At 43.9% G+C, this 13918-nt stretch overlaps 1 protein-coding gene across 8 annotated transcripts in view; it reads right to left on the bottom strand.

The window, feature by feature from the left end:
• Nucleotides 1–9294: 9294 nt before the first annotated feature.
• Nucleotides 9295–13918, bottom strand: part of PIK3CG (phosphatidylinositol-4,5-bisphosphate 3-kinase catalytic subunit gamma) — a 46158-nt gene continuing 41534 nt past the window's right edge. For all 8 annotated transcript variants that reach the window (XM_061640383.1, XM_061640381.1, XM_061640384.1 and 5 more), the window contains 2 exons: nucleotides 13056–13213; nucleotides 9295–11591 (listed from right to left, as the gene is read on the bottom strand). In XM_061640383.1, the coding sequence (XP_061496367.1) occupies nucleotides 11310–11591; nucleotides 13056–13213 (440 nt within the window). In that variant the 3' untranslated portion in view covers nucleotides 9295–11309. The remainder of the gene's footprint in view (nucleotides 11592–13055; nucleotides 13214–13918) is intronic.

Genomic DNA, 13918 nt, shown 5'->3' on the forward strand with positions numbered 1-13918 from the left:
GTCCTTGTGGAAAATGCAGAGATGACGCACCGATGACAATGCTCCCAGTTCAGAGACTCTTCTCGCTGAGGTGATTGCCATTAGGAACAGGACCTTGAAGGATAGCAGTCACAGAGGCACTGATCCAAGAGGTTCGAAGGTAGGGCGCTGAAGAGCTTGCAGGACCTTAGGTAGACTCCAGGAAGGAAAATGATGGCACACCGCCGGTGAGAGGAGAGCAGCTCCCTTCAAAAAGCACATGATGAGTGGATGCGAGCCCACAGAAACGTCAGAGGGGGAGACAGACCTGAATGACGAGATCATGGAGGTGTGACGACACAAGGTGTTAGCTTTGAGTCCCATTTTCAGGCCTCTATAAAGGAACTGCAGAACTTGTACAGTAGCTTGAGAAGGTTGGCAACCTTGCCCTGCACACCACTTAGAGAAGGTGAGCCACGTACTCTGGTAAATGCGAATCGTCGACTGCCTTCTAGGTGCCATAATAGTATCGACAACCCCCTGAGATAGGCCTGAGTAAATCAGCTCCCTCTGTTCAAATGCCAAGCCATCAGACTCAGCCATTTGGGATCTGGATGCCAGATTGGTCCCTGAGACAGTAGGTCAGGCCTGACTGGCAGTCTCCAAGGCTCTGTTACTGACAATGCGATCAGGTCTGAGAACCACGGGCAGCGAGGCCAGTACGGGGCCAGCAGAACCAGTTGCGCCCTTTCACGTCTCAGCTTTCTCAATGTCCTGACCAGTAGAGGAATTGGGGGGAAGGCGTACAGGAGAACGTCCAGCCAAGGTGTCGCCAGTGCATCCATTGACTCTGCGGTCTGTTCCAGATATCTCAAGAGGTACCGGGGCAGCTGCCGATTGTGACTGGAGGCAAAGAGGTCCACTGAGAAGGTGCCAAACTGGCACTGAAGGAGGTCGAATGTCGCTGGGTAAAGTTTTCACTGCCCCGGAACCACCTGCTGCCTGCTGAGCCAGTCGGCTGTCATGTTCAGAGTCCCACTGAGATGTTCTGCTCGCAGAGACATCAGATGACTTTCGGCCCAGTCGAAGATCCAGGTTGCTTCCGCCTGGAGAGCTTGTAATCTGGTTCCCCCTTGTCTGTTCAAATGCGATTTTACCCAGGTGTTGTTTGTCCGGATCAGGACATGTTCCATCTGGAAGATTGGCTGGAAGTGTCAGACAGCCAGATGGGCCACATGCAATTCCAGCCAGTTGATACTCTGATGTTGTTCCAGACTGGACCACAGACCCTGGACAAAGTGGGAGTTGCAGTGGGGGCCCCAGCCAGTTAGGCTGGCGTCCGTCGTAATTACAGTTATGTCTGGTTCTTGGAACAGAGTTCCCCTGCTGAGATTTCAAGTTCTTGCCCACCATCAGAAAGATATCCGAAGGGGGAAATCCAGGCAAATGTTGTGATGATTGGAATTGGCAAAGTCCACCTGGAAAGGTAATAGGGCCCACTGGAGAGGCCGAGTATGGTGTCGTGCCCACGGAACGATGTGAATGGTGGACATGAACATTCCCAGAACCTTTGCCAGAAACATCACATCCACCTTTGAGCATCGTAGCAGGTGCTTTGCCATATCTCTGATGGTTGTGATGCGTTCCGGTGATAGGAAGACCCTAGCTTGTACTGTGTCCAGTATCGCTCCCAGATGCTGTAGTCGCTGAGTTGGCTGTAGCTGACTCTTGTCAATGTTGACAAGCCAACTGTGGGTCCTGAGAACCTCGAGGGTGCAGAGAACCTGGTCGCGTGTGTGGTCCTTGGAGTCCACCCAAAGCAATAGATCATCCAAGTAGGGGTAAATATGGACCCCCTGAAGGTGGAGGTGGGCCACCAGGGTGACCAACACTTTGGTGAATACCCTTGGTGCCGATGTGAGCCCAAAGGGCATAGCTGTGTATTGAAAATGATTGTGGCCAAAGGCAAACCTCAGGAACTGTCTGTGGGCAGGGCAGATTGGTATGGGGAGGTATGCCTCCATTAGCTTGATGAAAGCCAAAACGATTCCTTGCTGTAGAACCTGTATAATTGAGGCAAGGGACTCCATTTTGAACTGTCGATACATCACAAAGCAGTTGACAAACTTGAGGTCCAAAACCACCCTCCATGACAAATCACGCTTGGGAACTGCAAACAGGACGGAGTAAACACCCCGCTATCTCTCTGCTGGTGGGACTGGTTCTATTGCCACTATGTCAAGGAGATGTCAGATTGCTTCCTGCATGACCTTCTGCCATTCCTGGGTTTTGGGAATGGGGAAGGGAAGGAATCTGTCTGGGAGAGGTAGCCAAAACTCTATGCTGTAACCCTGAGAGAAAAGATCTCTGATCCAAGAAACATGGGTTAGCTCCAGCCAGAGTCCTGCATAGTGGAGTAGCCTGCCTCCGATAGGGATGGAGTCAGAATTGCCAATGCTGACGCGCTCCCCGTCCATATGATGAAGTGGAAGGGCTTTGACGTCCTTGGTACTGAGCCTTGCCCCGGAACCTCTGTTTGTGCCAGGTTCCCTTGGAGGCACGAAAGTCTGTAAAACAGGAATCGTGGCCTCTCCCGCCAGGCCACGCTCCTCAAAAGGGCTGAAAAGATCGGTATGGAGCAAACCTCCTAAACGGCCTGCGGTCGTCTTTTTTGGACGTGGCTAAAGCAGGCTTTCTGTTGTCTTTAGGATCTACCAAGACCGCTTTAAGGGCTTCTTCGCCAAACAGCAACAGTCCAGAGTATGGGGCTGTGGATAAATTGACTCTAGCTGTGGTATCCACGTCCCAGTGACGAAGCCACAGTTTGTTGCACCACTACTTCTGCAGCCAGTGCTCGTGCTCCTCGTTGTGACGTATCCAAAGTAGTGTCAGCTACGAATGCCACCACTTTTTGTAGCTTGATCAGACCCCTTCTGAGTTTGGATGGATCCAGATTTGAGTCTTCCAAGAGCTCATCCAGCCACATCATCGAGGCCATCCATCAAGATGGAGGCCGCTACAGAGGTTTGAATGGAATAGGCGGTGGCTTCTTGGTTCTTTTGCAGGGCAAAGTCTAGCCGCTGTTCTGATGGGTCCTTAAGCTGGGAGTCTCTTTCTTTCGGGAGGAGAGACCTGGACACCAAGTTAGAGATTGGCTGATCTACTCCTGGAATGTTCAGGTGAGTCATGAACTCAGGAGCTAAAGAGTAATGTCTTTTGGCCATGGCAGAAAAGCAATGTGGGTGCAGCGGCCAAGCCCATTCCTCTTTGGCCAGCTTGTCAATGGGATCTGGAACCGTAATGAAGTGATCCACCAATCTGGGAGATTTGAGGACCCTGGCCCCCTTCATGGGAGGGGTGAGAGATTGGGTTGGTACGGATTGGAGTCCCAGTGTGTCCAAAACTTTTTGGCACAGTCAGCTGAGTCAAACAGACAATAGGAAGAGTCCTCCAATTCTGAATCTTCACTCCACACATTATCTTCAGCCTGAGGAAAGGCTGAAGGGTCCTCCGATCCGGCGTCATCACCTCCAATTCTGCCTCTGGCAACATCAAAAGGATCTGGAGAAGGAGGTGGCACAGTGTCATTGCGAACATGATGACCCATAGTGCTGGACTGCCACTAAAGTACTTGCTGCTGGGAAACTGACTGTAATTGAGAAAAGAACCCCAGTATATCCTTCATCTGGGAAAGAAACTCAGGGGTCAGTTGCAGGCCTAGGAAATGATCAGGTACAGCTGCCTGAGGCTCTGAGGGCAGGGCTTGCCCTTGTGGGGTCAGGTGAGGATGAACTGATTGGTGAGATGTTGTTGCCATCGACTGAGATGGGCAGTCCAAAGTTGGTTGGCTAGGGAACCCCTCGAACTCATCACCTGATGAGCCAGTAGGTGAGTGAAAAAGAGCTGACAATGCCTGCTGACCAGTGTCGTCCACATCAGGAACTGAAACATATCGAGCTCGTTTGGAGGTACTATGGGTAGGGAGGTGTTTAGTTTTGGCAACAGCCTTGGAGTGGAGCTTGCGCTTTGAAGCCTTGCGATGCGACTGAAGCTTGTCTGCAGATCTGTCTGAAGTTCTGTCTTGGGTCGCTGATCTGCCATTATAACACGCAGCAATGCAGGTGGATAGGAGCCCTGTTCACGTGCTGGTAGATGCAGTAGTCGAGATGCATTCCAAGGGGGCCAGGCTTAGATGTGCCTCCATGGAGAGAGAGAGAGAGGCACAATACTGCTCCTGTGCACTATATGAGACAATGGATCGCAGTACACGCCCACAGGTGGAGGGGGGTGCGGTACTGGTCCTGTGCACTAGCTGAGAAAATATATCTCAGTACATGCCCAGTGGGGGGGGTGCGGTACTGCTGCTGTGCAGTACAGCAGGTAAAGAAGTTGTAGTACATGCCCACAGAGAGGGGGGGTGCCGTACTATCCTCAGTAATGTAGATTCAGTAGTCTCTATAACCTGAATAGAAACAAATTCTCTAGAAAGATCCTATTACTAACTGTTAATTTAATCAAATAAAAAGGGGCGGGAAATTCAAATTTAAAAAAGGGCGAGAAAGTTAACTTGGAGATGACCTAACCAAAAATGGTGGTTGCACATCTTGCTGCCGCCCAGGTGCACTTAAACAGCCGGGGGGGGGGAGCGAGACAGGTACTGCCACTAAGCGGCTGCCCATGCGCCCCCCAAGGTTAATAGCCAGGGAGAGGCAGCAACCAGAGGCCTCCCATGCAAGCCGCTGTAGAAAAGGCGGCAAAGAGGAAGGTGCAGGAGCATGGTGAGCAACTCCTGATGGCGTAGGGGAGCTGTGCTTTGGAAGCGGAACAGTTGAGAAGCAGCCGGCAGCTGAGGCAGCAAACGGCTGCAGGGATGAGCTGCGGCAGCAGCCAGCAGGCAACGGGAGCCTCAAGCTGGTGCCTGAAGCGGCGGCAAAAAAGTGGGTCGCGAGGCAGATGCCGCAAGAGTGGCAGGCGCCACGGGGCTGTGAACAAAGGCAGAAGAGCCAGGTGCAATAGCATTGGGCTCTTCCCTGCCTGAGGGGGGAGATGCTGCTGCTGAAGGCAGGGGTGAGAGGACCCTCAGCGCAGTCCGCGGTACTAAGAATTAAAAGGGGATGCACTGGAACACTAAATCCTACTCTAGCCTTACGCTACTGGAGAGATGAACAGCCTCGGACAAAGGCAAGAATGAAACTGGAGTGGAAGGGGGTCACTCACCACAGATCTTGACTCCAGTACATTCTTGCCTTCAGACACTAGATGGCGTTTTGAATACCCACGTGATGGCATGCTACCTGGGGAAAATGGAACTACAGTATTAGATGTTCAATGAGCCAACAATATTCCATTAAATTAATTGTAGGAAACTAAGTGGTCAAAATTGCAGCCCGTCAGACTGTGCCAATGTGGAAAATTTCAAGTGGTATCTTGTTCCTCCCTGGGGCTTTGCCTGGGATAAGTCTTTTAATAAGCCATTTTATTTCGGTTTCATTAACAGGTGGCCAATTTGGTAACCTCTGAAAAGCTAAAAACATAAGAAGAGTCTGCTGGATCAGACCAATTGCCCATCTAGTCCAGCACCTTGTTCTCACAGTGGCCAACCAGTTGCCCATGGGAAACCAGCAACCATGACCCTCCTGCGGTTTCTAGCAACTGGTATTTGAAAGCATACTGCCTCCACCTATGGAGGCACAGCATAGCCATTATGATTAGTAGCCATTGATGGCCTGTTCTATAAGCTGTTCTGTTTGCTACTTCGTGTATCATAACAGGTGCTGTTTGTGTCTCTTGATTATCAAGAACTTACTCCTGTTCTCAGCTGATACCAATTCTATATTGTCTGTTCTTTTTTATTGCCCTGGTGATCTTTCTGGAACAGTTGCATCCCCCAGTTACCTTTAAGATCTTCTAGATGTGTAGGATCAGTTGCTCAATCACACACAAACTTCAGACAGTACCTCCAAAATACTGTAAAAGAAAACCACACAGCTTATTTCCATATGTCAAGATAGGGGACATTGCTTCTTCACATAAAGCTATTCAAATTCTTCCACATGCCAGCTTTCTGTCCTTTCCCTTAAAAGAAAGCTCTTTTTATCGGGTAGAGTAAGATTTGAGTTTATAGCAGAGGGGAAATGTGAATGGCAATCATATTTACACCTCCTCTTGTTGTAAACTATTTTATTCCTCTACAATATTAGGGATTTTGTAGATCTGCAGTGAAGTTGCCAGGCTGACCCAGCTTTGCAGTATGCCCCATTTTAAATCCTTCCAAATGATATTTTTGGTGCATGCTAATCTGGTTTTACTTCAATGCTAGGCAAAAGGATCCTTTCACATGTCACTGCAAGGGTCTATGAGCCATTTCTCTCTGGAGTGTGTGAACTCATATAGAGGGCTGTGTTTATCCACAATGCAGCTTTGAGAGAGGGTCCATTCACATGGGGGCCACAGATTATGGTACTGGCAGTAGAATTTGACTTCTTAAGAGTAGCTGCTTTAAATACTTCCAGGCCTATGGATGAGATAAATGAGAACAATCCCCGTGGAAACCTCAGGAGTCCACTCAGAGGCCACGCTGAGCAAGATTTCCATTGGACAGAGGTTCATGCTCCATTGTAGTTCCTTGTTCCTTCCCATGACTAACAGAAGCAGATTAAATAATTAAATATGGCAAAATAATACAAAATTAGGGAAGTTGTGCAAACTTGTTTAATTTCGCTTAAATTGATACTGATATCTGGTAGGTGCGGTGGAATAAAACGTGCTTTTGTTCATGATGTAGCTTTCAGACACTTGATATCATTTAGATTATTTTCACACAAGAGTGCAAGTTCTTTGCAGTCTCATGTTGTTTGTTTGCATCTGTGAATGTTGTTAATGCAGCATGCAATGTGGAAGGAAGGCATTTTAAAATCAAAAGTACATTCTAGCTAATAAGAACATAAGAAGAGCCTGCTGGATCAGGCCAGTGGCCCACCTAGTCCAGCATCCTGTTCTCACAGTGGCCAACCAGGTGCCTGGGGGAAGCCTGCAAGCAGGACCCGAGTGCAAGAACACTCTCCCCTCCTGAGGCTTCCGGCAACTGGTTTTCAGAAGCATGCTGCGTCTGACTAGGGTGGCAGAGCATAGCCATCATGGCTAGTAGCCATTGATAGCCCTGTCCTCCATGAATTTGTCTAATCTTCTTTTAAAGCCATCCAAGCTGGTGGCCATTACTGCATCTTGTGGGAGCAAATTCCATAGTTTAACTATGCGCTGAGTAAAGAAGTACTTCCTTTTGTCTGTCCTGAATCTTCCAACATTCAGCTTCTTTGAATGTCCATGAGTTCTAGTATTATGAGAGAGGGAGAAGAACTTTTCTCTATCCACTTTCTCAATGCCATGCATAATTTTATACACTTCTATCATGTCTCCTCTGGCCCGCCTTTTCTCTAAACTAAAAAGCCCCAAATACTGCAACCTTTCCTTGTAAGGGAGTCACTCCATCCCCTTGATCATTCTGGTTGCCCTCTTCTGAACCTTCTCCAACTCTATAATATCCTTTTTGAGATGAGGCGACCAGAACTGTACACAGTATTCCAAATGCGGCCACACCATAGATTTATACAACGGCATGATGATATTGGCCGTTTTATTTTCAATACCTTTCCTAATGATCGCTAGCATGGAATTTGCCTTTTTCACAGCTGCCACACACTGGGTCGACATTTTCATCGTGCTGTCCACTACAACCCCGAGGTCTCTCTCCTGGTCTGTCACCGCCAGTTCAGACCCCATGAGCGTATATGTGAAATTAAGATTTTTTGCTCCAATATGCATAATTTTACACTTGTTTATATTGAATTGCATTTGCCATTTTTCCGCCCATTCACTCAGTTTGGAGAGGTCTTTTTGGAGCTTTTCGCAATCCCTTTTTGTTTTAACAACCCTGAACAATTTAGTGTCGTCAGCAAACTTGGCCACTTCACTGCTCACTCCTAATTCTAGGTCATTAATGAACAAGTTGAAAAGTACAGGTCCCAATACCAATCCTCGAGGGACTCCACTTTCTACAGCCTTCCATTGGGAGAACTGTCCGTTTATTCCTACTCTCTGCTTTCTGCTTCTTAACCAATTCCTTATCCACAAGAGGACCTCTCCTCTTATTCCATGACTGCTAAGCTTCCTCAGAAGTCTTTGGTGAGGTACCTTGTCAAACGCTTTTTGAAAGTCTAAGTACACTATGTCCACTGGATCACCTCTATCTATATGCTTGTTGACACTCTCAAAGAATTCTAATAGGTTACTGAGACAGGACTTTCCCTTGCAGAAGCCATGCTGGCTCTGCTTCAGCAAGGCTTGTTCTTCTATGTGCTTAGTTAATCTAGCTTTAATAATACTTTCCACCAGTTTTCCAGGGACAGGAGTTAAGCTAACTGGCCTGTAATTTCCGGAATCCCCTCTGGATCCCTTTTTGAATATTGGCGTTACATTTGCCACTTTCCAGTCCTCAGGCACGGAGGAGGACCCAAGGGACAAGTTACATATTTTAGTTAGCAGATCAGCAATTTCACCTTTGAGTTCTTTGAGAACTCTCGGGTGGATGCCATCCGGGCCCGGTGATTTGTCAGTTTTTATATTGTCCATTAAGCTTAGAACTTCCTCTCTCGTTACCACTATTTGTCTCAGTTCCTCAGAATCCCTTCCTGCAAATGTTTGTTCAGGTTCAGGGATCTGCCCTATATCTTCCACTGTGAAGACAGATGCAAAGAATTCATTTAGCTTCTCTGCAATCTCCTTATCGTTCTTTAGTACACCTTTGACTCCCTTATCTTCCAAGGGTCCAATCGCCTCCCTAGATGGTCTCCTGCTTTGAATGTATTTATAGAATTTTTTGTTGTTGTTTTTTATGTTCTTAGCAATGTGCTCCTCAAATTCTTTTTTAGCATCCCTTATTGTCTTCTTGCATTTCTTTTGCCAGAGTTTGTGTTCTTTTTTATTTTCTTCATTCGGACAAGACTACCATTTTCTGCTGGTAGACAGTACATTTAGCTCATTGTAGAAATGCAAAAAGGAAAATTTTCTTTTGTGTGAAAATGCCCTTAATATGTATATTTTCTGTACTGAATAACTCATATGAAATTATTAATCTGACCATGAAGGAAAGATAGGCACATAAACCTGAATTATCACCACAGTATACCTTCACTTCTCCTTGAATCCCCGATTTAAAAAGACAGACTACAATTCCCATGACTTCCTACTTCCTTATCAGTGTGAAATATTTTCATAGTTATAGAGTTTTAAAAGAAAATGATGGGAGAAAAAGAGGTGTATGAGTATTCTTTAATCAATCATATACACAAATCAGATCAAGACAGAACACAGTTTTTAAGACCTTAAGGCGATTGTGTTTTAAAACTTACACAAGTAACTTTGTTCGAAAACATTTTCCTATTTCACACCAACTTCAATATCTTAGCCTTTCCAATATATACTTAGTTTGTTAAAATTGCTGCACAGAGGGCTGCAATTTAAATGGGCAAGGAAAGAAATAATTATTGCTTAAAGAGTCACAATATGTGACTTCCTCCCCAAGATCTTATGTGTATTTCTTTGCTAATCTGGGCCACAATGTTAAGTAATTATTTTACATTTAACATACATACTGTGTTACATATCAATTAATTGCTATGTTACATAACACATGAAAATCAGTATTTCTTTGCTTTGCCTATATACACAGAGAGTAATTCAGACATTTGTACTATCAGCATTGTTCTTAGAATTTTATAGTTAAAAAATCAATTATAAAATTCCCAACATCTTCCTAGTGAACACCTAATAATTATCTTCAATATATTATCTTTAGATTTTATTTTAATCATGGTGAAATCCTAAATAAATGTCCCATTGAAAAAAAAAAATCCTGTTCTTAAACTGGGTATACCCACAGTAACACTCTGGATTGGGGCACTGGTATGTATTCAAAAGCTACAAAACCTGACTCTGAGCAAATAAATAACATTTGTCTTTTCAAAACATTTGGTAAATGAGGGAGGAGTTTTTAAGATAGTGTTTCTTCTAGGGACCGAGTACCAACATTGTAAAGCTTTTAAATAATGCATAGTATTTCTCTGAATTTACTGTTAATCAGTATAAATATATCATCACACCAGGCAATGAAAAATGTTATTTAAAAACAAACTTCAGAAGGAAGGTTGAAACATTTAAACCTAATGGACACAGCATGAAATTTAGATGGGTGCAAGTCCTTCCCACATGGTACCTCTCTTGGAGAAATAATTGTCGGTATACAGTTTTTCCATTATCACACATGGAACAGCAACAAGCATGGATTCATACTCCACATGGACTGGTTACAAATAATTTAAGAATGGATCAGAAGTGACTGCCTAGCAACCCTAGCACTTTTTCCCCCAGATGCAAATGGGCTCCTATAATTTGCTCTTCTATTTTCTTTCTTCAAAGGGATTATCTGCAACACTCAAGTGACTGGCTACCAGAGGAATCTGTGATCTGTAGCACTTTGGTTTCCAGACAGATTTATGATCCAGTTTCACTTTGTGTGAAATACTAATTCCAGCAATAGATATATCTTGACTTAGAATGATGTCACTATAATGCATCCTCTGCCAACTTACTGTCCTTGGAGTCATTTTGCTAGTATTATGAAAGCAGAGGGCAACATTCAGTGATGTCGTCCATTTGCACAATGGAAATCTGCTTGCACAACAGGACTTCTGGTTTCTTTTTGTTGTCTTCCAGTCCCTAAAATCTTCTCTGGAAGGTCCCCCAACCCTCTGAAGCAGACTCGGGGGGCTTCAGATGGGAGAAGAGGAAGGAGTACCTGAGTTGCACGAGTGAAGGTCTGATCATGCTATGTTGGATGTCACCCAGAGAAATTTTTTTCAAAGTATTGTTTGCTATTGGAGACCATAAGAATTAAATAGCCTAACAAGAAAAATACTGCTTTAAACATTATCCTGAAGTAGTAATGTCCAACACATATGGTCCCCACAATCCACTATTTTCAGTGGATTTTTCTGTTCTGCTGAAGGAGCTATATAAAATAATCAGGAAGAAGCAGGGCTTTACTTTTCAGTGCTGTCATCTAAATTCTACCCATACCTTATTAAATATCTGTAACAAAGGGGGAAATGGAAGCCATCTCAGCAAAGCTTTTGTCTATATTAAATCACCACTGTGCAGTATCAACACCTCAAAAACCATTTTTTTTGGTAACAAAAGTTGCAAAGTCCTTGGCAACTTAATGGGGATGGTCGAAAACATTAAAAACCAAATGGAGAAGCAGATTCCTCACTAGTTATTTGTACATACATAAGTCATCAGGCAGAATGTTTTTCTACCCCTTGTTTGATTCCAAGCACAAGATGCAGAAACCAATTGAACTGTACAGTCCACCCTTTATCCCTACAAATTTCAATCTGATCTAGGAAATATTTTTTAGCATCTTCTTCATTTTTGCCAACAGTCAGTGCATCACGGATATATTCAATATCTTCTTTGCTAGTCAATTGAGGCATTCCAGTCATTAGCATCATGGAAAACAGGATGATGAGAAGGTTTGTGTGATTCCGAAGAGCAAGATAAGCCCTCACACAGATATCCTATAGAACAAAAAAATTCCTTAAAATGTCTATATACTACTTAATTTTGAGTTAGTCTGAAAAACACCACCACAAAACCAGCCTTTTGATCTCAGTGTGTGTAATGAACATCAGTGCAGAATAGCACTTCGAATGGCTTCCATGCCTGTCATATCTGCACTGACCATACTCATTCTTCTCCCATAGTAGCACTAATTATAGAAGTAATGTGGAAGGAAGAGTCTATAGAAAATAAAAAGGATGCACAAAAGTCCTATTTTAAAGAGATGTAGATATCTATGTACATACAAGCATATGCATTGCTCTAGGTAGCTTTGAAAATCAGACACCTAACTTCCTTCCATCATGGAACCTTTTGTACATTGGATTTAACTGGCAAGGACCTCTGGAGCTTTGCAGAGGATTCAGAAGCATATTCTGATGGAGCATATTCAGTTCATGCAGGACACCAGCCAAGCTTTTGGGGCTTTACTATTGTCCTGAAGAAGCTTAGTGCGTGACTTAGAATTTATCCAACACTCTTTTGCAACTGTGTATTGTAGGAGGAGATCAGCAAGAGTTGGCAAGCAGTCTTTCTAGGAAGCTTGCCCATCATTTCTGATGTTTTCATTAAGAAGCTCTTGATAAGCTTTCATGGAGCTCCAGATTCCTAGGAATGCACTGTTTGTAAACCACTGACATGTGATTCCCATATGTACATACAACAACTTACTTAAGGAACAATTATTGTGACTGATGAAATGGGGAAGGAAATGCAAAAGGTTTCAGAAGCAGTCAGCACTTCAGAGTCAAAGGATGCAGAAACAAAGGGGGGCTACCATCAAGATAACACCCATCACGTAATTTCTATTCTTAACAGGGAGAGTGACAGCTGGAACATCTGAGAAAGGGGAGGAAGGTTCCCCTAACTCCTCCTGCATCTTTATATACATATTTGCCCTGCTGTAATAGCTATTGTACCATTGTCTACTTTATTATATTTTTAAAGGGAAGCTGAAGTCAACCCCAACTCCCTAGTACATGCACCTCAACAATATGTGCTATGTTGCATGCACTACATTTAGATTTGCAGATGACCGTGTAGAAATGTGATGCACAATGCATTTCTACAGTAGCACTAGCAATCCAGTATCATTGTGCAATAGTATTTCTGTCCCCACAAATTACATGTGGTAAAGGGTAAGTAGCTTTTCTGCAGGGGTATAGCCTGCTCGTCTTTTTTAAAACTTAAGGAAGTTTATGGTCTACTGCTGGAGAGAAAAAGAATGTGCAGCCTCCAAAGAATTTTTTTTCATAAGTTCATTCCTCTACTATCTGGTTCCCCTTCCTTTAGATTTAAAGGTAAGAATCTTGGCCAACTTGTTTTGCAAAGCTGGATGATAACATATTAAAAATAACTTTAAACCTAAGATGCTGTACATTTCTTTTAAGAGGTTCATTCACTCACAGATTATGCTTCTGTACCTGAAAATTTTGAAAGCGTGGACTTGTTTTCTTTCCATAACTTCCCATGACAAAAAGAAAATCTGGTGTCAACACAAAAGGGACTCTCTCCTTATTAATTCCAAGGAAGCTCTTGTAATTTCCAAGAATATGGCCAAAGTCAATATGAAAGAGATTACCTTAGGAAGAAGAAATATTATTATGCTGAGTAATCATTAAAAAAGACCTCATTTCAGGTGTAGATTAGTTCGTGATCCTGCATACCTTTTTTTAAAAAAAACAAAAAACTGGGGTATAGTTTGCAACAATGCCTTCTGCATGACCTGTTTCAAAATTTGTCAGCTTTATTGAGCCTTTTCCCGCCTCCCGCCTCAAATTTATCTTATTTTTCCATGCAACTAGCTCTTTCATTTTCTCAAAGTTTGCTTTTTTGTATATAACCTAATATATATAACCTGTAACTTTGCACTTCCCTCTTTCTTTTTAGGAACTCAGAGGATGAAGACAGACATAACCTTCTAACAGTGGTGATCCAATAGTGGCTCCACTGCTTTGCAGACGTAAGTTATTCACTCTGAGGCTGAGCTCTAGACTGGGAAGAAAATGGTTTTGCAGAATTTGAATGGTTTGGTGTGAATGGGGAAAGAAGCCAGCGATGGCGCGGCATCTCTAGTGCCCATGGTATCACCAGCATACCTCATTCCCTCAATTCCCAAAGCAGTTATGCAACTCTTTGATCATTTTAAAAGGTTTGCTATTTTAGCAATGTAAAGGGTGAATGTATCTTTTAAAAAAGAAAGAAAAAGACAGCAGCAAGTCAGTCAATCATTTCATCCCTTGGTAGTGACTGAAATCAGGCAGGCTGTCTGTTACAAGAGTTGTGA

Source organism: Rhineura floridana, chromosome 8 (assembly GCF_030035675.1).
Source record: "Rhineura floridana isolate rRhiFlo1 chromosome 8, rRhiFlo1.hap2, whole genome shotgun sequence".
NCBI classification, from domain to species: Eukaryota; Metazoa; Chordata; class Lepidosauria; order Squamata; family Rhineuridae; genus Rhineura; species Rhineura floridana.